Source organism: Pinus tabuliformis, chromosome 8 (genome assembly GCF_031772625.1).
Source record: "Pinus tabuliformis cultivar Carrire ecotype Pingquan chromosome 8, CPIR1, whole genome shotgun sequence".
Taxonomy (NCBI): domain Eukaryota; kingdom Viridiplantae; phylum Streptophyta; class Pinopsida; order Pinales; family Pinaceae; genus Pinus; species Pinus tabuliformis.
Window position 1 is genome coordinate 679,967,613 of NC_142294.1, and position 22,609 is coordinate 679,990,221.

General features: G+C 39.4%; 1 protein-coding gene across 2 annotated transcripts in view; it reads left to right on the top strand.

Moving 5' to 3' along the window:
- The first annotated feature begins 1,258 nt into the window (after nt 1–1,258).
- Nucleotides 1,259–22,609, top strand: part of LOC149237414 (syntaxin-71-like) — a 91,742-nt gene continuing 70,391 nt past the window's right edge. The window contains exons 1-2 of one of the 2 annotated variants that reach the window (XM_089372648.1): nt 1,259–1,711; nt 1,795–1,920. In XM_089372648.1, coding sequence (XP_089228774.1) covers nt 1,556–1,711; nt 1,795–1,920 — 282 coding nt within the window. In that variant the 5' untranslated portion in view covers nt 1,259–1,555. The remainder of the gene's footprint in view (nt 1,712–1,794; nt 1,921–22,609) is intronic. The other variant, XM_089372649.1, reaches the window with a different exon arrangement.

The window sequence follows — 22,609 nt, forward strand, 5'->3', positions numbered from 1 at the left end:
CTTAAAATGTAGGAGACAAATTCAGGCACTGACACATCATCCTATTCAATAAATGGATTAAATGCTTATTTCATCTTTGCATTGGTGCACAGTACATTGCATGCAATGGGGTATCTCAACCAGATCTTTCATCCCACTCTGTATTCCATTGCACAATGAAAAATTAATTTTGGCCAAGTACAATATCGCTAAGAAAAGAAAGGTGCATCATCAAGCAAAGGAAATTAAAGGGAAGAAATTTGCCCAAATGTAGACCTAGAGAGCAAAGTGGCTTCGCTTGGTGAATGTGCTAAATGGCGAGTTGAAGCATTGTGCTTGGTAAAGAGAAAGGCAAATGCCTACACTTAGCACTGAGTAGAAGAATTAGCCAAGAGTATAGGGATACACAAAGCAACGAGTAAAGGTCTTCCCACTCTACAAAAGAAAGGGCCTATTGAGTATAGGTCCAATTGTTTGATGTCCCTATGCTAGACCTTGAAGAAGACGTATGGGGTGTTCAATTAGAGTTCCAAGGCTAGTTGACAAATCTCAAGCAAATGAATAACCTAACCACCAAACAAAGGAAAAAAAATTGCTAAATAAGAAGAACACCATGCACATTATATTCGATAATACTCTCACATAATGCAATAAAGATCTTGCATTCAATCCATTCATTCCACAACACAAATACCTAGCCCCACACACTTGAAAATAAAATAATGAAACTATGATTACACACATGAATCACAACATTGAAAGAGTAAAAATAAAAGGAGTTGTCTTTAGTGCGACCTTTTGGACTTTCCAATGCCGGAATCTGACTGAAAAATTTGAGGTGAAATTTTGATTTGTGTTATTTAAACTGGTTTTTTGCCTGTATATATGGATTCAACACCCTCAAAAATCCCTAGGGCACTTAGATTGTGCAGGGGTTACCCATCAAACTTGTGATTTGAATAAATTCCTGCCGAATTTTAGAGAAATTAGACTGAAAAACCCACAAAAAAACAAAAATCACACTAAAAACAACTCCAAAATAAAACTTACACAAAAAAATAAATTAATACAACACTAATCATACCTCGCATAATCACATATTACCTCTTGAAAAGTGTCCACATCATTATACGAAGATGACGTGAAATCGTTTTGGGGAGGTCAAATTTGTGAGTTGATAAATGAAAACAAAAAAGTCAAATGTATAACGCAAGAAAGGTGGACTACCACACAACTTTATTCGACCTTCGATGCCAAATTCCTATAAACGACAGCTAATTCCATGCGGATTTCAAATTTGAACAAGCTCAATTTTACTTCCCACCGAATTGTGACAGTTCAGCAACCTACATCTCTTCTGACAATTTGTTGCACCTTTATAGTCACTCTGCAATCTTTCACTCAAGGATTTTTAATCAATCTTTCAATATGTTTGTTTAATCAATCCTACTGCAAGAGATTTGAAATCAAGGCTCTCAGCTGGAATCCTTGTTTTCTTCTCGGGTAAGGAATTCCGAGGGAAAACGCAGATCCGCAAGAGTAGGCTTCGAGCACATCAGATCTGATCACTGCGAAGATGAGTGTCATCGACATTCTTACGCGGGTGGACGCCATCTGCAACAAGTATGAAAAATACGACATCGACAAACAGAAGGAGAATCAGATCTCCGGAAATGACGCCTTCGTTAGGCTTTATACCGTTGTCGAGGCCGACATCGAGGCCGCAAAGCAGGTCGGTATTCCCTACATTTTCCCTGGTTCGATTTCTAAAATGCCGTGAAAAACTGCTAAATTTTGTGGCTTTTTCGGTACCAGAAAGCTGACGATGCCGCGAAGGAGAAGAACAGGGCAGTGGTCGCGACTCTGAATGCTGAAATTCGACGCACCAAGGCCAGATTGCATGAAGAGATCCCCAAGTTGCAGAAATTGGCTCAGAAAAAGGTCAGGGTTAGCTATCCATAATTTGATCCTAGTGCTTTTCAGGGCTTTCTCATGGTTTCATAGATTTTATCTTCAATTAATCGATATTTTAATGATGTAGCAGCCTTTTCATTTCAATGTTGAATTCCGTAGTTCTAGGCAGCCCGGGTTCGAAGCTTTTTGGGACCTAGGCTAAATGTGGTATTCCTTTATTTAAATTCCATATTTTTGTACGACCAGCGCCTTGCCAATCGTCTAGAGCCTTTTATATGAAGCTCGGATCTAGCTAGTTAGAAGCTGGACTAAATGAAGCTTTAATAGATCGTAACGACACCCATTGTTTTGATTATAATATAGGAAATTTACTAGATCAAATGACCTTGACGTTTTAGTGTGGCTTTACCGGCGAAGAATGAGTGTGAATTCCCGAGCCTGGCGTCAATGTGGGCCAATGAATCAGATAGGAGCATGCATTTAAACTTAGTGTCTTACTTTCTTCCTGACCAAGTTGAACCTGCAATGATATAGCTCCACAGGCTTTTAATTTTGAGCCATCGGAACTGAGGGCTCAAACATAAATTCGGGCTTATTAGGCACCCATACACTTACTGTGGCTTGGAAGGTCCGCGATTCTAAAATGATACTGGCATATTGGCAATTGCCACTTTCCACAGTAGCAACTAAAAGCCCAATTGAATAAGGAACAAAAAAAGAAAAGAAAAATGATTTTGTTTTCCTAATCAATATACTGTCCTGTTGCTTTGCTACTAATGGGTTTAAGCCAGGGTTAACATTTGACGCCTTGACAGCTGAAATCTGCAATACATCTCATTTTGTAGTTTGACCTGTAGTTACTATAATAAATCTTAATTCATGTGTAAGGTTGTTTACTGTAGGAGTACTGCCCAGCATAGCTGGCTGGAGGGGTGTTCTGCTAAATTCTTTCTATCTCTCTCTCTTTAGAGTATATATATATATATATCAAGTAACTCATCATATCTAAACAGTCAAGTAAATCGACCCCATATAAACAAATCAGGTAAAATTTACAATGAAATACTGTTCTAAGCAGCAGAACATTAAGTACTTGCAATCCCTTTGCCTTGCTGATGACCCACATCTGGTCCAAACCAATGCTCGACAAGCAGTGCCAGTAAAGGGCAAATTGTGTCCAAGATGCATCTTTCCACCCAAACAACTGAGTCACCTGAACTTAGTTGGTGCACCATGAGCAGGGGCTCAAGCCCAATAAGGGTGTAGCGATAAAAAAGCACTAAGTGCTCAACCAAAATTCACTCACTTTGCCCAGCAGATATATAAAATATTCAACTGATCAACCATGGTGTGGTTGGGAGACTCATGGACTTACAGGATCCTGATAAGCCTTGGGAAAATGGTGTGCAAAAATGCCCACTATAGCTCCTAGTGAATACCCCTGATTGGTCATGTACTACTCTCAGTAGTGAAGTTACTCTCCAAGCACTATATTGTTCAATTTCATCTCCCAGTGATTATCTCGAATTAGTTAGGTACCACAGGTACTACTCTCAGTTGTGGAGCCCCAGAGCCCAAAATTCAATTGCCAATTTCAATGGGCATTAGTATACTTACTTGGCCAGGTACACTCCCAGCCTCATTTATGTATAGAGACTAGGCGAGAGCAGCTATCAGATTTTTCCCATTCGAAATCAATCTTTTTCTGAAGGCAAGAATTCTATATCCTTTACCAAAAACCCAAGAATTTTAGATCCTTCACCTACAACTGGCTCCCTCACACAAGATAAGCGTCTCTTTTCTAATCTTTTAAAAGATAATGATTCCCTTCCATGAATGTCTCTTGGCCTTTCCATTCCCACTACATCAGACTTGGGGTGAAATTAAGCTTTAGGAGTAGAGATAAAAGTGTCACAAAATGCATCATGAAGGGAAGTGAACTGTCATGGATATATACATAATCATCAAGGAAATAGTCATTGAAACTCATGATCATTCATTAAGGAAATAGTCATTGAAACTCATGATCAATCATCAATAAAATAGTCATCACTACTCACTATCAATCATCAATGAAATAAATGAAATACTCATAATTAATCATCAAATAAATAATTACCAAGCAGATAATGAGTCCAAAAACATCATCTGCTATCAACCATCATAAAGCGCATCATAACAACAAAACATCAACTACAAGGTCAATAACATAGTGCATGACGGACTAACAACCCCCCTCTAAAAAGGGCTACATCCCTAGGGCCAGGTTGTCATTAAATGAATGGGGGTATCATCTTGTATGCTGCCAATGGACTTGACCCAATCTATAACTATGTTTTGTAGGTGATGCTGCTTAGTACTAATGACCATCAATGTTTGAAGAGAAACTCCTCTTATGTCCATCTATATAGCATCAATGTTTTAAAACTTCGACTCGGGTTCGGAACCGGCCGAGGGTTGGCTCCAACTTCGACTCCGACTCGGTATTGACTTGGCCGGTTTGATTTCAATGACTCGGTCGTTGTAAAAAATACATTAAATATTTATTTTTTTAATGAAAAAACATATTTTTAAATATTTTCATTCATGTTTCCAAACACAAAGCATTAGAATATAGAGATAAGACAACAGATGATCAAAGTAGGCTCATGAATATATCCATTATATCAAAATGTCACCCAGTGCACTGTCCAATACATACATGATATATAGATCAAAACAAAAACACATAACCAAGAAGGCTCTAAATGATCTACAACAAAAGTAAACTGTAAAACATCACTAGTCACTAGTACTACTGGCAACTGCTAGAGAAGCCAATATCATCTGGTTCAGACTCTGAATCAGAGTCAGACAGTGAAACCCATGGCTCCTCCTCCTCCTCATCACCATCTCGAACTGCAACTGTAGAAGTAGTAGCACTAGCAGGCGCAGTAGCTGCACACTGAGATAGACGAGATATGCGCTTCCGTCGTGGCTGAGTAGAGGAAGTGCCTGCAATTGGAGGACTTGGGCTTGGGCATGGTACAAGTGGATTTGCATTCAACTGAACATTATGTTCAACTAATGCCTCCATCTGTAAATCCAAATCAAGACCAATATCCTCATCAGAATCAAACTCTGCTGGATAACTCTCCACTACCCAATCTGATGTTGTATCAATATCTTCCAACACAATGGAATCTGTATCAGGTCTTTTGTTCAGCGATTGGTTGCGTCTTAGTCAACGGTTGTATTGGACATAGACTAGATCATTTAACCGTTTTTGTTCCAAATGGTTTCTCTTCTTCGTGTGAATCCTCTCAAAGACAAACCAATTGTGTTCACACCCAGTAGCACTGCAAGTATTAACTCAAAATACGGATTGCAAACTTCTGCAATTGAAGACAATAGCTACCAAAAGCCTCCCACCATTGTGCTACAAAAAACATAGTTGTGTAATGAGTTAGCTCAACAAATTATATCCAACTTTCAAATTATAAACAATTTAACAAAATAAGAATTTGAAAATTCAAATTCTTGTTTACCTGGCTCATCTACTTCCTTTGCAATCCTTGCTAGGTTCTTGCCAAAGGTACCTGTGGCTCTGCTGAAACAAGTGATCTGTCGGTGTATCTCCAGTTGATCACTCTCCTTAGGGACCATGTGGTCAATGCAGTCAATCAATCCATCTCTAACCTCCCCAGTCAAAGCTTTTGCCTCCAAAGCTTTATAATGATACCATGGGTTCAGAGAAACCCAACTGCATGTATAGGAGGATGGAGTTGATTGTTCCATCTTTGATCAATGATTTCCCAAATGGGCCCATACTTAGCCACTCTATCATTGTATACTGCCTTTATTTGCTCCTTTGCTTGATCCATAGCCTCATAAATGAAGCCCATAGCCAATTTTTCCCCATCCAACAACCGCAACACCTTAACCAGTGGCTCAACAAGTTTCACAATCTCTGCTGCCTTTTTCCAAAATATTTTTTCATTAACTTTCTTTCTCACATCTTTGCCATCCTGTTTGCAAGACTATTGACATTCATTCCATTCATCACTGTAAAACACCCTTTGTAAGTTTCTATGTTGGGAAAGCATAGATTGCAATGTCAAAAAATGAGTTGCAAATCTAGTGATGGCAGGCCTAATAATATCCTTGCCCCCTGTGTGTTTCCTCATCAGGCTCAAAATCCATGAGTGATTGTAGATATATTTTGTTATGCTTTTGGCATGCTCTACAGTGTTCTTGACCCAATTTATTTTGCCAATATCTTCAAGCATGAGGTCTATGCAATGTGCGGCACATGGGGTCCAAAAGATGGTTTTGTGTTTTTCCTCTAACATTTTACTAGCAAGAACATAGTTAGAGACATTATCTGTGATGATTTGAACAACATTAGCCACCCCCACCTCTTCAACAACCTCATCCAAAAGCTGAAACAAATGTGCATCTTTCACCTTATCAGATGCATCAACTGATTTTAGAAACATGGTTCACTGTAGGCAAAAGATAAGAAAGTTAATGATGATATGGTTCCTTTGATCAGTCCATCCATTTGACACAATGGTACATCTTGTTTTTTCCCATTAGCTTTTGAAATCTTTCAAATATTCATCAATGGAGGAAACTTCTTTTTGCAAAAGAGATCCCCTTAACTCATGCATAGTAGGGCCTTTAAAGTCCTTTCTAGCAGCAAATATGGCATCAAACATAGGTTCATAATATGGCGAATGAGAAGCATTGAAGGGGATATCAGCATCATACCCCCATCTAGTTATGTAATCACATGCAGTCTCTCTCAATTATTTCTTCCAATGGTCATCTAGAGTGGGTTGCATTTGACCTCTGTTAGCTTGAGGACCATGTGCACTATCAGAGGGAGAAAAGGGTGTGAAATAACTTTTGATATCACCCTTCTTTTTCATTTTACCCTTACCCTTTTCTTGAATAGACTCCAAAGGGGGAGGAACATAGCGAAAGGGGTTGGATGCATCAGTGCAAGGGATAGATGAAGAGCCCTCATAATCAAAATTAGGGTTGGCAGCCATCATTTGTTTTATACTCCTCTTCCTCCCAATTTCAGTCTCTATTTCTTTTTGCCTAGCTTTTTTTTTCTCAAACTTCTCAAATTTATCTAGCAACTCCTTCCTAATCTCCCCAATTTGTTTTGATGGTGTTTCACATGGAGTAATTTGGCTTATAACTCCAGCTAAGTGTTGTTTCAGCCTATGAATGCTCCCTCCACCTCCCTTAATTTTTCTATGACAATTTGCAATGCATTTGATTATCAATCATTTCAGCATATGCCCAAGCAACATCTTTCATTCTAGGAGCCATTTTCCGATATTTGGACTTGGAAATGAAAGGAAAAAATCTAAAAATGAAAACAAAAAAACAATGCTTCGATGTTCATTTCTTTTACAAAAATTACTCTTTTCAATTTCCAGATTTGCATAAAAAAGAAAGAAAGCAAAAACAAATTTTAGAAGTGAAAAAAAAATACCTCTAGGCACAATCGACTCCTTAATGCTGCTCCAACAATCCAACTCCTTAGTGCTGCTCCAATGGTTGCCCAAGAAGCTCCTCACTGCTGCTCCAATGATTGCCCAAGATTCCTCACTGCTGCTCCAAAAACAAACTCCACAACTTTTCACAAACTCCTCACAAATTTTCACACAAATACAATGAGATAGTTGTGAGGAAATGTGAGGGGGTTGGGTAGCTTTTATAGGCTTGGGAGAGGTAGATGGCCTTAAAGAAAACCTGAAACCAAATTAGAATTCTCTTTGGGGTCCGATTTTCCCTCCAAAACAATTTGATGGGTGTCTTTGCGCGTCACTAGCCGGTTCGGTAACAAACCGACCACTAGACTCGTTTTTCTGCTGAGTCGGACTAGCTAGGGGTATGGCTTGGTCAACTCGGCTGAATTCAAGTCGGCTCAGCTGTTTTAAAACAGTGGTCAACACTGCCTTGTTCATTGAAAATTTTGGCCTCCAAAACAGTCCAGAAATTCGGCCTCCTGCCATATGTGCAAAGAAGAGAGGTTGTCCTTGAGCTGTACGAACCAATCAAGAGAGGAGAGAGATGATGTGTTGAGATGATGTCCAAATGAGGAGAGATGTAACTCCTATTGATACACTTCGTTGAGGGTGAGGAGACACATCTATTGGGCTTCACAAGCCTACATTGCACTGAGGCTGACCTTGACAATTTGTGCATGAGAGAGAATAAATTCAAAATTCCATCTGCTTGTCAGAATGAGACGATCTTTATACCAAAATTGGACCTCTTGAAAAGAGGAATCCAATGCAATAATCATCTCCATCATATGAGCTATCCTAAGGTGGAATTTGGCCCTAGTTGCCAATTTTAACTTCTTTACAATATGCAATAAATTCTTTTGAAGTGTATTCCCTTCCATTGTAGGATCTCAAAGTTTTTATCTTTCTTTCGGTGAAGGTCTCCACTTCGGATCTAAATTCCTTGAACCTTTTAAATAGAGCCATGTCTTTCTAGAGTGATCATCAATGAAGGTGACATAATAAAGATGTCCTCCAAGAGACTTGTTAGACATTGGTCCACACATATCAGAATGAATGAGATCTAAGATCTCCTTGTATTATTGCTTCTAAAATGTTTCCTTGTATTCTTTCCCAAAGAACATCCCTTGCATGATCTTCCTTGATGTTGGGGATGCCCTTTTACCATTTGACTAAGTGAGGGTATTATCTTGTAATGAATATGCCCATATCTTATATGCCAAAGTCCGATAGGATTGATCTCCATATGAACTAGGGCTTGAGGAGATGGTGTTATAACTCTATATAGTCTTCCTTGATGAACTTCAATAATTTTTGCCTTTTCAATACTTGAATCTTTTCCTCAAACCAAAGTTTTACCATCTACAAAGACAACCCTATCTCCTTTATCTTCTAAACGAGAAATGGAAAGTAAATTCTTTTTCAAACTTGGGACAAAGAGTATGTTGTTGAGGTGTAGCTTTGCTCAACTTTCCATCTTCAATGGTGTAGATCCAAGGCCTTTGACTGCATAACTATTGTTGTCTCCTAGCTGCACTGCATGAGATGATGGTTCCCTTGATAGAGTATGAAGTTGTTCATTTTCTCCCGTCATATGTCTTAATGCTCCACTGTCAATGATCCATGTGTTATCATCATCAAGAGTACTTGTAAGTGCAACCAAAAATCCTTCACTCTTGACTATCCTAAATAGATTGTAGATGATCCTTCCAATCCAACTTCCTGCAATTCTTATGATATTGAATCCCCCATCTTTAAGTAACTTGTCATAGAGGGAGTAACCCTTTCTTCCAAGCCAACAAAGTGATATCCAACCTTCTTTGTCCTTAGCTCTGATACCATGTTGAGAAATCAATTCTTGTAAGAATTAGGGTTTGATTCCTATTCTTGATAATTGCTTGTGAATTATGTTGGCTTCTTTTACTTTTTTATTATATTTTGTTTCATCTAGCAATTACCAATTTATGTGTATATGGAGATCACAAGAACAAGAGACACAAGATGTAGGTGGACAACCAGGGAAAAACCCCTATAAAGGGGAAAACCTAGTCAAAACTCTTCATTCAGTCGTTTCAAAGACAAGATGAGATTATCCAAGACTCTTTGACCTAGACTTAGACTTCCTCTAACCACCAAGTCAACCCTTCCTTCTTCTCCAACTGCAACTTTGACCTAGAACTTCGAGCCTGTAGCAACATAATTTCGGCCTCCCCAACAACAGAACATCGACCTGCAGTAGAGTTCAAAATTTCGGCCCCAGTAAATGCCCAGTGACTTCACACGTGTGAGAAATTGATAGTCCAAAACTTCAAATATGTTCCTTCCAGCAAACTTCTTGCTTAGGAATTTCACACTTTTTCTGCCTCTCTTTCTTGAGTATCGAACTTGTTGAGTGAGTGATACAAATGAATTGAACTGCCTCTTATATATAGCCTTCTTGTGGGTCAAATTGCCCTAGTGTAGGCTGACTTCAGGAAGATAGGGCCGACTTGGTGTGGAGGTGACAAATGACCTATTTGACTCAAAAATAATTCTTTTTACATGATACAAAAGCCCAAGAAGGGTCTAATAAAATTGACAATGACTCTATTTGATTCAATATAAAACCTAGAAGCCTACAATAGAGGCTTTGACCTAAAACTGATGACCCAAGCATGAAACTTGTGCTTTAATAAGTCATTTTATTAATAATAAAAATTTCTTTTGTCATTATACAATTATGAAGACCGAACCTAGTTACATTCTTCAACACTCTGAACTTCTCCTTTTCTACATCGTCTGCTGGTTCCTTAACTTTTCCTAGTACAAAATCCAATACTTTATGTTTTGCTAGGATGAGATCTATTCTTTTCTTCCATGCTCTATAGTTGGAGGCTCCTTCTAGCTTGTTTTTTGTCTTCATTGAAGTTGCCATAGATAATATTTTCCTTACTAGATAATAGGCCTTCCGCTTCTTATATGATCTTTTTCTTTGTAATATTCCTTGACCCTTTCAATAGATCTTCAAGTTGCGTTTTCCTTTCCTCCTTTACCTTAGCTCTGATACCATGTTAGAAAATAAAAAAGGAAGAAATATTTTCTTATGTTGACAATTACTTGTGATATTCTTGTATTCTTATTAACTTTCTTTATGTTTTTTTATCTTCTGCTTATCAAGCAATCATATAATAAAAAACATGAAGATCAATGGCACTAGATATAGGCACTCAGCCAAGGCTAAAACCCCTATGAAGGGGAAAACCCAATCAAACTCTTCCACTAGTAGATTCAAATCAATTGAGACAATCCAAGACCTTAGACTAGACCAAAAGACCTTCCTCACTCCACCAAGTCAGCCTTCCAGAATGATTATCCAAACTTCAGTAGTCTCTTCTTAGTCAAACAACTTCCAACTACAAACCAAAATTTCGGCCCTCCAGCGCTAGAATTTTGGCCCTACTGCAGATCTGAAATTTCGGCCCTCTTACAACTACATAGAAATTTGCATGTGTGGCAGAAAAGTGAGATGTTCGGCTTCTTCTTGCTTGAAAAGTGTCTCCTTTTTCGCTAGGGTTTTCTCCTTCTCCTTAGGTATTTCACTCTTCTTTTTCTCTTCTAGCAACTGTAGATCGAACTTGCTTGTCTTGTGCTCTAAATGAGGTCAAGTTGCTACCTATATATAGTGGTTTATGGCTCCCTTTGAAACCGACTTGGTGGAGGAGTTGACTCAATTTACATCAAAATATTTTTCTTTCTTGATATATAAAACCCAAGAAGGGTCGATTACATGATGACAATGACTAGGACTCATGACATAAAACCTAGAAGCGTACAATGGAAGCTTTGACCTAACGATAAAATAATAAAGCATGAAACCCATGCCAATAAATGATTTTTCTTTTACAAATAAATTTCTTTTCTCTTTCTTTTGACAAATACATTTCATCATGACTCAAATACAATTATGAAGACTGACTCTAGTTATATTCTTCAACAAAACCCATACCAATGATCCCCTTCCTTTGATCTTCACTACAACAGTTATTTCAAAGTGGTGACTTTGGATCAACTTTAGGGGCATATTCAATTTCTTGTTCCTCATTATGAACAGATGAACTTGAAGTTGCCATGATGATGATGTGAATGGAAATTACAAAATAAAATTGACAAATTCAAACTAAAAGAATTTTATGACTGTAAAAAAATAAAAAACACAAAGCACACTCCCAACATCTATTAGCATTATTCGCTGCAATAACACACAACCACAAAAGGAATTTGGCTGAATGGGAAAAAGAAGGGGCACATATTGGAAGGCAGAAAATTCATTATGATATGCAATTAAAATTTAAGACCTTTGCCTAGACAAGACTAAGTACAAAGAAGAGGCAAAGACCAATCTTGTTGAGAGGAGCCCTATCGTCTATGTAATCTACCAATTATATAAATACTTGGGATAAGGGCTTTAATCTAGTTGAAGCATCTACCTAGGCCAATTCATCATTTTTGTCGCAGATAAAGACCACAAATCCAAGAATATTTTGGCCAAAATAAGAAAAAAGGGACTCTTTCCAGTGAAGGCTAGAAGAAAGAATAGTTAACATCCAAGAGATAAATACAGCCCCCAGGGGACTCACTCTAGTCTATAACTGGTAAGTGTTAAGCAATGGTACAATTTTTATAATGAATAGTAAATACCTTATTAAGAAGGAAGTATCAACAATTCAATAGGAAATACCTCTCACGAGTCTCAAGCTTTTCAATGTTGAGAGTTGACCGTCTCCTCTCCAACTCCAATCAACAACGACGGACGACCTCCTCGGCTCATCCAACTCAAGTCCAAGACTCAAGCAAATGATTAACGAGTCAGTGATGGCTCCGACTCCTCCAAGCAACGAACATTGAAATCATAATGGCTCATCAAGCAACGAAGTCACAAGACACAATGGCGTGAATGATGAAATCATGAAAATAGGTCATGAACTTAAGAGGGGGGCGCAACTCGACTTTTCCCTAAGAAAAAAAGATTAAAAAAACCAAAATCCGTTCTCGGTTTAAGACCTTTTTGCGTGATATGATTCCGGAAATATAGATACGTATCACGAGTTTTGTAATACGCATTCGTATTTCCAGAAACAATTCCAAATTTATTTAAAAAACCTTTGATATGTTTCCAAGCTTGGGATCTATGTTTCTAGAAAATTGATGTCACAAAAACATATCGATGCTGTTCGAAGCCGTATTGTATAAGTTTCCATATCCGAAATGCTAAACGACGTACTTGGGGGTTGGGAATGACATTTTAGGTATCTTAGTAAAAAATGAGATTGTTCCCCCATCATAACTGTAACAGTACAAAGTAAATATAAAGTTAATTTCTTAATTAAAAACATAAACAAATAAGTTCATACCTATATTACCTGTGATCAAAGTATGCCAGATGACAACAAGGTTTTGGGGACGACTATCCACCCAATCGTAGGCTTAATTCTGCAAGTATCTGCTACAAATGGCCACCCCCTAGCCCTCAATCAACATACTACTGCCAGTGACTCCTAAGTCTTAGAACACCATTCTCCCAAGAGAAAGAAAGATAGAAAGATGGAATGCCTCCCATCCTCCTCACTCTCTAATAAATAGAGCAAAACATTGGATGGGGAACCACATGCACACACTCCATGTGTCTACATGTGACCTTTTTTTTTTTCTTGATTTTTTTAGTTTTCTTGTTTATTTCTTTTCTTTTCTTTAGCTTTCTTGTTTTATTTTCTTCTTTTTCCTATTTTTTCTTGTTTTATTTCTATTTATTCTTATTTAGAGAATAACCATTTTTATTCTTTTATTTATTTTCTTGTATATATTTTAAATATCATTTATTTATGATTTATTAGTTTTATTATTTATTATTAAGTGATTTATTATTTATATTATTATTTATTATTATATTATTATTATTATTTATTATTTATTGTTAAGGGGAGGGATATTACATACTCTCCCACTTTAAGGAACTTCGTCCCGAAGTTAAGTTGAATTATTTATTTTCTATTATTATTTTTATTTTTATTATTTATTATTTATTGTTAAGGGGAGGGATATTACAATAACAATATTACCTTCAATTAAAAACCCCCATGATATACAATGGCTTTATAAGGTGGGCAGATCCCTTATTGTTAAAATTGGCAACTAGGGCCAAACTCCATTTGAGTCATCTTATTTATGGCAGCTGATATTTTTCTTGGATCCTTCTCATCGAGAGGTGTAGGATTGATCTAAAGATCATCCGATCCTGATAAGTATTTACGGAGTTATGAATTTATTTGTGTTATACGACAATTCGTCAAGGTTGGCCAGCAACCAAATAAACCCCACATGTGCTCAACGTTTTAGTATAAAAGGAGATGACTTGAGAGTCATTTCTCACACACACTTTTATCTTGATTTCTCTCCACTTGTCTTGGGTTTTAGTGGAAGAGAAATCTAGGAGTGGAAACCCTAGACATTGGAGGAAAAAAAGCTGCCCTAGCTACAGTCCTAGCCCTAGATTCTACACATAACCTAACCGTAGTCAAGAAGAAGAAATATGTTGTGCTAATCTAGAGGACGCAGTCTAGTGAGAAGTCGTAACGCTATCTAGGAGGATAGCTCTAACGCTGGTATCTACGCAGTCTAGGAAGGGCTGTTTGAGGGTAAGTTAAGGGTTGTTCCAAGTGCATATTGCTGGGCAGATTAGGATGAGGAACAACAAGTAAGGAGGCCGAGGAGCAGCGGGGCATTTTTGGAAGAGAAGCTAAGTTGCTGTAGGTACAACGGATCTATTTTAAGGGCTTCACAAGTGTTGTTTAAGGGCTGGATTGAAGGGCTGTAGGGCCATAAAGCTTAAGGACAGATTGACGCTGTTATAGGGAAGTGTGTTGAAGGATTGGGGGGAGGTCGAAAGCTATAGCAGTTGCTATAGGCCATAGCCAACAACTAGGCTACTTCTTGGTGCTGCATTTGGGGTTAAACAAAGCCAAAAGGAGTAGCATAGGTGTGGAGGGTTATTCCCTTGGAGAACTGCAGCCTTTAAAAGGTTGTCTTGCTGATTTGTATGGAGGATAAGGGCTGTAGGGTGATGCCCTAACATGTGATGCAGTACAGTAGTGCAGCATGGTGAAACAACAGATGGTAAGCATGGAGTAGCAAGGGACAGTTGTATAGTAAATGGGACAACAAAGGAATGCTAAGGCAAGATAATAGTTGTGACATGGCAGCAAAGGTACATGGTGTTGCAAACTCATTGATGGGACAATGATGGGACAACAATGACATTGTGACATTGTGCAGCAGAGACACATGGGACAGTAGCAAGGTATGGCAAGCTGTGATGGGACAACAAGCAAACATGGAATGGCTATGTCACTAACAGTGGGACAACAGTATGCCACATAGGACATCAATGGCTAGCATGGTACAACGATGGCACATGGGACAACAGTGCAGCATAAGGTGCAACAGTATGATGTGTACAACATGGTCATGAGGTCCAGCATTGTGATGATGGGTGCAGCATGGTGCAACACGGTGAGGTGCAACATGATGACGAGATGCAGCACAATGATAGGTGAAGGAGTCACCTTGGAGAATTAGTTGAAGCAACATGTCTTCAATGATCTCATGTATCATCTTCTTAGAGATGATCTATGCTCTTATCTAGATAAGTCAAAGTGTTGACTTCTGTTGTAATATACTATCTCTCTTTCTCTCTCTGTTGAACTATTGAAGAAGATATAAGAAGAATTGTTCAAGGGTTTCCCCACATTGGGGTTTGTCCCTGGATAGTGCCACATCTTGTGTCCTCTTGTCTTGGCTTGTCTTCTGCGATTTATGTTTATGTTCTATTTGCAGTTTACTTTAATGCTGATGTGATTGCTAATCTGGAAAAGGTATTGAGCTAACTGTGAAAATTGAAATAAATTGCTCTAAGCATAGAACATACCTAAAATTAACATGGTATCAGAGCTGAGGTGAAGACAATGCCCAAGCAAGAGTGAAAGAGCAATCGCTGAAGACAGTTGGGTAAGGACGAATGGATCAATGGATTCCTCATCCCTCTTCAAATTCACCAAGGGTGAAGTCGACGCAGAGAATATTATTAGAATGGCGTAGCGGAAGCTTTTGATGGACCACCTAAAGATCACTTCAATGGGAAGTCTGGATCTAAGGGTGGAAAGAAAGACAGATGCCTTGTTTGTAATAAGTTTGGCCATTATGCGAAGGAGTGTCTGAATGGCAGGGACACATCTCTTGATGAAGATAACAATCATTCCACGGACATCTTCAATGATCGGAGGAATGACAGGTAATGCAGGTCATCAAGGAAACGACCGACTCTTCAAAGAAAGTAAGGAACCCAAGGTATGAAGAATCAAATGTTGTTTCTGATAAGATAAAGAAGTGTTATCTTGTATTGGCCCTCTCCTTCAGATTCTGTGGAAATCTGGCTTATTGCTTGTAGTGCTTCAAGGCACTTCATTGGATAGAAGGGTGCTCTCTCTAATTTAGTAGAGATGGAAACAATCGTGGGATTATACTTGGAGCTGATGCCACCTATCCCGTATAGGGTGTAGGGAATGTTACCCCTCAATTTAATGAGGGTAACTCGATTCATTTACAAGAATCTCTTTTGTGTACCTGATCGCAAGAAGAACCTGGTGACCATTTCAGAAATGGAAGTCAAAGGTTCTAGGGTGGCATTCATTGATGGAAAGGTACGTATTTGAAAATGGAATTTTCAAAGATACTTTCGAGTTCAGGGTTGTATCAAGTTGCAGGAGGTCCATTGGGGACCACGTCAGTTATCACATCTCATCTATAGCACCGAAGGTCTACTTATTATGGGACCCTACCCGATGTGAGTTAGATGATGACAGGGATGCCTGAATCGAAGAAGAGCATGAAGGTACATGTCCGAGATGTACTGAAGGAAAATCTTACAAGGGGACCATTCCCTTGATGTAGCAGGTCCACAGCTTTGGAACAACCCGAGGGGTTTGAGTTTCATGATCGGGAATCTCATGTATGCTGGTGGAAGAAGGCCCTATATGGCTTGAAGCAAAACTCCCCGGGCTTAGTATGAGAGGATTGATCGCTGTCTGATGACGCTGAGATTCACTAGGAGTGAAGCCGATCCAAACCATTGCTTGAAGGTTGTGGATGATAGACCTCTCATACCAGCACCTTCTGAGGACGACCTCTTTTTGACAGGTGTAGACCCTCTCATTTTCAAAAGTAAGAGGGAGTTGGATTCCAAATTGGGAATGGTGAACTGCAAGCCCGTGACTACCTCGATGGAGCTTAACTTTCAGAAGTTATGTGGTAGTGATGCCGGACCAAATTTGGGAAATGCCTCTGAATTTCATAAACTCATTCGCATTGGTGTTCTTGGTGAACTTTTGTTCGAATATATGTTTGCAGTTAGCATGTTGGGCTCATATTCGGTTGAGCCTCACTGGATTGGTGCCAAGGATCATTTGAGATATCTCCAGGGCACAATCTCTCATGGATTGAGACACTGCCTGAAATATGAAGCTGCATGATTATTCAAATACTGACTCGGCAAGTAGTGTGGAGGATCGCAAGAGCACTTTCAAGTGTTGGTTCTCTTTGGGTTCTGTTTGATATCTTGGATGAGCAGGAAGCAGAAGTCCGTTGCTATAAGCACCGTTGACACTGTATACATAGCTACGAGTATGATCTCGTGTGAAGCTGCCTGGTTGTGGAAGCTCTTGAGTGAGCTGTTGGTACACATGATGGATACCACTGTGATCTTCTGTGTCAACCAGGGAGGGATTCGATTGTTAAGGAATCCCGTATTCTATGATTGCTCCAATATATAGACATCAGATATTACCTTATGTGGGATATGGTACGTCGATGAGCGAGGAGGCTCTATCACATTGAGACTGATGTACAGGTCGCAAACATTCTGTCAAAGCCCCGGGGAAAGGTCAAATTTGTGACTTTCTCGAACGACTTAGAGTCGTTGAGAGACCCTCTTATGAGGGTTTTGCATGTTGCATGCATTGAGCTTTAGGAGCTCCGAGGGGCTTGGGGTTCTTACTAGAGCAACACGCGACCATAGGGCGACTCACCCTCCCCTAATGGTGCATTATGTACAGGGTGAATGGCTCAACCTTCCCCTGTGATACCCCGTGGCGACTTAGGGACAGGATGAGTGGTTCTCCTGTCGAGGCATCCTACCCATGCAGTCTGGGACTCATGGGAAGTACCTCTCATCTGGCCAATGAGCAGGGAAATGGGGTTAGGGACCATAGTAGTACTATCGATGGACGCATCATTGTATCTACCATATTCCCTATGCTAGGATGACCTCCATTGATCTAGGATCAGTATGAGTGGTTTGAGACACTCTCTTGTGATATTGATCTAGGATCAATAAAACTGACTTCAGGTCAGTAGAGAATGGTATGAGACATTCTCGATCAATTCTTCTTCTTCATGGTTCAACAAAACAGAGAAAAGCAGAGCAGAGTAGAGCTGAGCAGAGTAGAGAAGAGTTGAGCAGAGCAGAGCAGTGTAGGGCATGATGGCAGAGATAGTACAGTTGGACATATGGATCAGCGGATGGAGTTCTTCCTAGTTGAGAGGGAGTGTTAAGATTGGCAACTATTGCCAAACTCCATGTGGGTCATCTTATTTATGGCAGCTGATATTTTTCTTGGATCCCTCTCATCAAGAGGTATAGGATTGATCTAAAGATCATCCGATTCCGATAAGTATTCATGGAGTTATGAATTTATTTGTGTTATAAGACAACAAGCAAACATGGAATGGGACAACAAGCAAACATGGAATGGCTATGTCACTAACAGTGGGACAACAGTATGCCACATAGGACATCAGTGGCTAGCATGGTACAACGATGGCACATGGGACAACAGTGCGGCATAAGGTGCAACAGTATGATGTGTACATCATGGTCATGAGGCCCAACATTGTGATGATGGGTGCAGCATGGTGCAGCATGGTGAGGTGCAACATGATGACGAGATGTAGTACAATGATAGGTGAAGGAGTCACCTTGGAGAATCAGTTGAAGCAGCATGTCTTCAACTGATCTCATGTATCATCTTCTTAGAGATGATCTATGCTCTTATCTAGATAAGTCAAAGTGTTGACCTCTGTTGTAAATGTACTACCTCTCTCTCTCTCTGCTGAACTATTGAAGAACATATAAGAAGAATTGATCAAGGGTTTCCCCACATTGGGGTTTGTCCCTGGCTAGCGCCACATCTTGTGTCCTCTTGTCTTGGTTTGTCTTCTGCGATTTATGTTTATGTTCTATTTGTAGTTTACTTTAATGCTGATGTGATTGCTAATCTGGAAAAGATATTGAGCTAACTGTGAAAATTGAAGTAAATTGCTCTAAGCATAAACATACCTAAAATTAACACTTATCATATGCTTTATACCTTTCAACCCTACATAAAATACCTTCCCCTTCTATTATTATAATATAATTTTTTATGAACTTATGTGCCACCTTTTTTTGCACACTAGGAAAAAAACATATGGGTCTAACAAAAAGGGGGATCTCTAAACATAGGATAAGGAACTTTTTAATTGGCTTAGTATAAGGTTAGGGGTTTATAAGAGATAATCCACATGGGCTCATAAGTTTTCTGTACCATGGTGGTGACGTTGGTATCACCTTAACACAACCACCATAAATCACAGTTGTAATAAAAGGGATCATGCAATGCGTGATTGCTAGGTTTGATTAGCCAAGAATAACATCTGCCAAAGACATACCATGGGACTTAGGGAACATCTCATAACAAGACCATGAGATTTTAACCCCTAGAGCTCCATCAACATAGATATGCCACCATAAAGAAAGAATTGAGCCATGGTAATCCACCACACAAGCAACAAACACAACACTATCCAACCAAAAATATTTGAGACTGAATCAATGATCTCCATGATGCACAATCGAAGAAACTATCTACCAACATCCCAACCCTTTGAAGGCTAGGATCAACATTCCATACTGCAAAACAATCTGAATCATCACATGTGCATCCCCAAGCAATATAGGTGGTAACACGCATGACACGTGCATGATTGCCAGGAACTTTAGGAAGCATCTCATTCATTACCAAGAGCTTGATTAACATTGAACCTTCTCAATTCTTCACATCATACACCGTTTGGGCATCCACATCAGTCTTATTCCACACTTTTCCCAATACAAGTTTGTCCAAACATTTATATTCAAATATTGCAAGCATCTTTTGTTTCCATGGTTTAATAACTTAATACAATTTGTAAAGCTTTGAAATAGTACTTTATTAGAAACTTTTTCCTAGGTAAGTGAGCCCACCATGGAAGTTGCGCTTATGATTTTTTAAATGCAACCCTTTTGTATAAATACACTTGAACATAATTAATGTGTGAATGTCTCATTGTCTCTTAAATTATAACTTCAATGTATTGTAAGATGATATAAAGGTTAATGTTGGGTAGCAGGTCCCATATGATCAGGGAGTTGTGCCCAACCATTTTGGTTGTATATCATATTATTCATATGCATGTTGACAATGTGGAGGGTGGTGGGATCTGCTAAAGTGTTGTGGCATTATCTCTTCCTATCCACTTGGCACATTTGTTTTTCTCAATTGTGCTAGGTTGCGTGTCTGTATTGTTTGAGGTGGCTAGCCCTTGTCCTGCTGGGTAGTGTGTCATCTTTATGGTGTCCGATTTCGACTTCTAGGTGTATTCGGTCGCGTGGTTAGTCTCTGACTGTGACCTTTGGATATTGGTGTTTAGCGTTTTGATGGAACCAGATAATTTGATTATGCAAGAGTTCTGCCCGAGTCTGGAGGAATTGGTAGAAGTTATTGTTTTAGCAGAAGAGAACGCTAAACGGTCTAGTGCTAAGTCAGAGGTTGTGGATCCATTGGGTCCGAGAGTTGGATCATTGCACTAGGAGACATCCATGAAGGTCGATTTCTCTTTTTCTTCTAGAGATGATATTCCAAGCAAAGGTCAACAATACAAAAGGAAGAAGGCCATTAAGTCAAGTGAGAGCATCCAGAGTTTGGTCCTGGGGGTGGATGTTTATTGGGATTTGATGGAGAGTTGAAGCATAAGGCTCTGGTTGGTAGGTGGGCCTTCGCATCCATGTCGAGGGATCAGATGAAGTTGTGGGTGGATAGGTGTTGGTCATCATTACTGAAATATAGACCTAAGGTGAGTGTTATGTTCAACAGATGGTTCACTTTTCATTTTTTAAGCTTGGAAGATGCAACTCATATTGCTACTATCCCATGGGTGAAAGGCAGAGGTTTCCTCATGCTTCAACAATGGCAAGTGGGATTTAATCCTTTTGGAGAAGTTCATAGACTTAATATCATGTGGGTCAAAATGCCTAGTTTGCCTTTGGAGCTGTGGATGAAAGAAGCCATTTCGGCCATTGCGAATAAAGTAGGAAAATTTTGCTATCTGGAGGAAGGTATTTTGGGAAGTTTGGATAAGAGGATTGTGGGTGTGTTAATTGAGATGGACTATTCAGGGGGTTTGCCAGCAGAAATCAATTTATATTGGGGCCCTTGCACTTTCAGACAAGGATTGGACTATTGGGGGGTGCCTTTCTGATGTCTTTGTTGCCACGTGACAGACACCTTTTGGCTAAATGCCCTGGGTGATTTGTGGCGGGACATAGGATGGGATCCAGATACTGTGATTGGTTAGGCAGGCGCATTGAATTGAGGGCGGATATAGGTCAAACATTTGTAAAGTTAGTGCCTTCGGTTACAAGTAATTATAAGGATTCCTCTCCTCCAGTTTATGGTGTCTGTCATCCACCCTTGCGAAATGAAGCCCAACCATGTGTTGATGTCGATACACCTTCACGTTTGAATGATCTGTCACATGATATTTGTAGTAGAACAAAGAGTCATTTGGTGTCTAACCCTTTAGATTCTGTTTCCTCTGTTAGGTCATATTTGTAGGCCGGTGTTAATTGTTTGTCGGATTCAGATGGGTTGGGCGGGCCTAGGGTGAATGATTCAATTGGATCCGGGGGAGAAATATTTCTCCTCTCCAATTAGATTTGGGAAGCCTTCGAGGATTGACTTATCATTGATTTCATAAGACTTGGAGGTGTCAAACCTAGCTAGGGTTGACTTATCATCGATTTCAGAAGACTTGGAGGTGTCAAACCTGGCTAGGGACGAGTCCTTTGGGCTTGAACCCCTTAACATAAAAAAAAAACTTTTCCCTTTGATTTGGAAGTTGGAGTAAGTACATCATCTAGGAAAAATGTTACGACCCGAAAAAAAGGGTTTTAAACTGAAAAATATCTTGTCATGTGGGCTGGTTCCATCAGACCTCCTCGCGTCCTTTTAGGAATCAGCAGAGGGACACCCTAATCCCATTTCGGATTATGTATGAGAAAAGAATGGGCATTTTGATGATGCCTTTAATGCTCAGCGGGCCCTTAGATGGGAAATGCCTGGTATGGTGTTTTCTGAATGAGGATTATGTCACTAAACGTGAGGGGGTTGGGATTAGCCCAAAAAAGACAATCCCTTGATAATACCATTCATGTATATAAACTGGATGTGATACTATTACAAGAAACTATGACATTTAGGGAAAGGACTTGGGATTTTTTTGAAGTTATGTCCATAGTGGTTTGTGTGCGCAACTAGTGCCTCTGGTCTGTTGGGAGGACTGGCTGCCATGTGGAACCCCAATTTATTTGATTTCAGAGCTTTTCACTCTGATGCAGGTATCCTTTTATCTGGTTTCCAGCATGGGTCTATAGTGCGCCTGCATATTTTAAATATATACGCACCATACTCTGATAGGAAAATATTCTGGGACCGGCTGGATGTGAGCAGCCTACTTGACCTGAGCTCATTGATTGTGTTGGGCGACCTTAAGTTTACTATGGACAAGGCAGATATCTGGGGTTCACAACGTAAGGAAGATAAATTTGATACTGTTATTATGGATTTATTAGCTTTTCACTCTCTGTCATATATTAAACCAGCTAAGGTTGGGCCGACCTGGAGGAATGGGCGTGTGGGGGAGGAGGGCATACAGAAAAGAGTGGATTGTTTTCTGGTTAGTTTGACTTTGGCTGGGAATATGAAGGACTTTGTCTCTTGGATCCTCCCTTCACTTACCTCTGA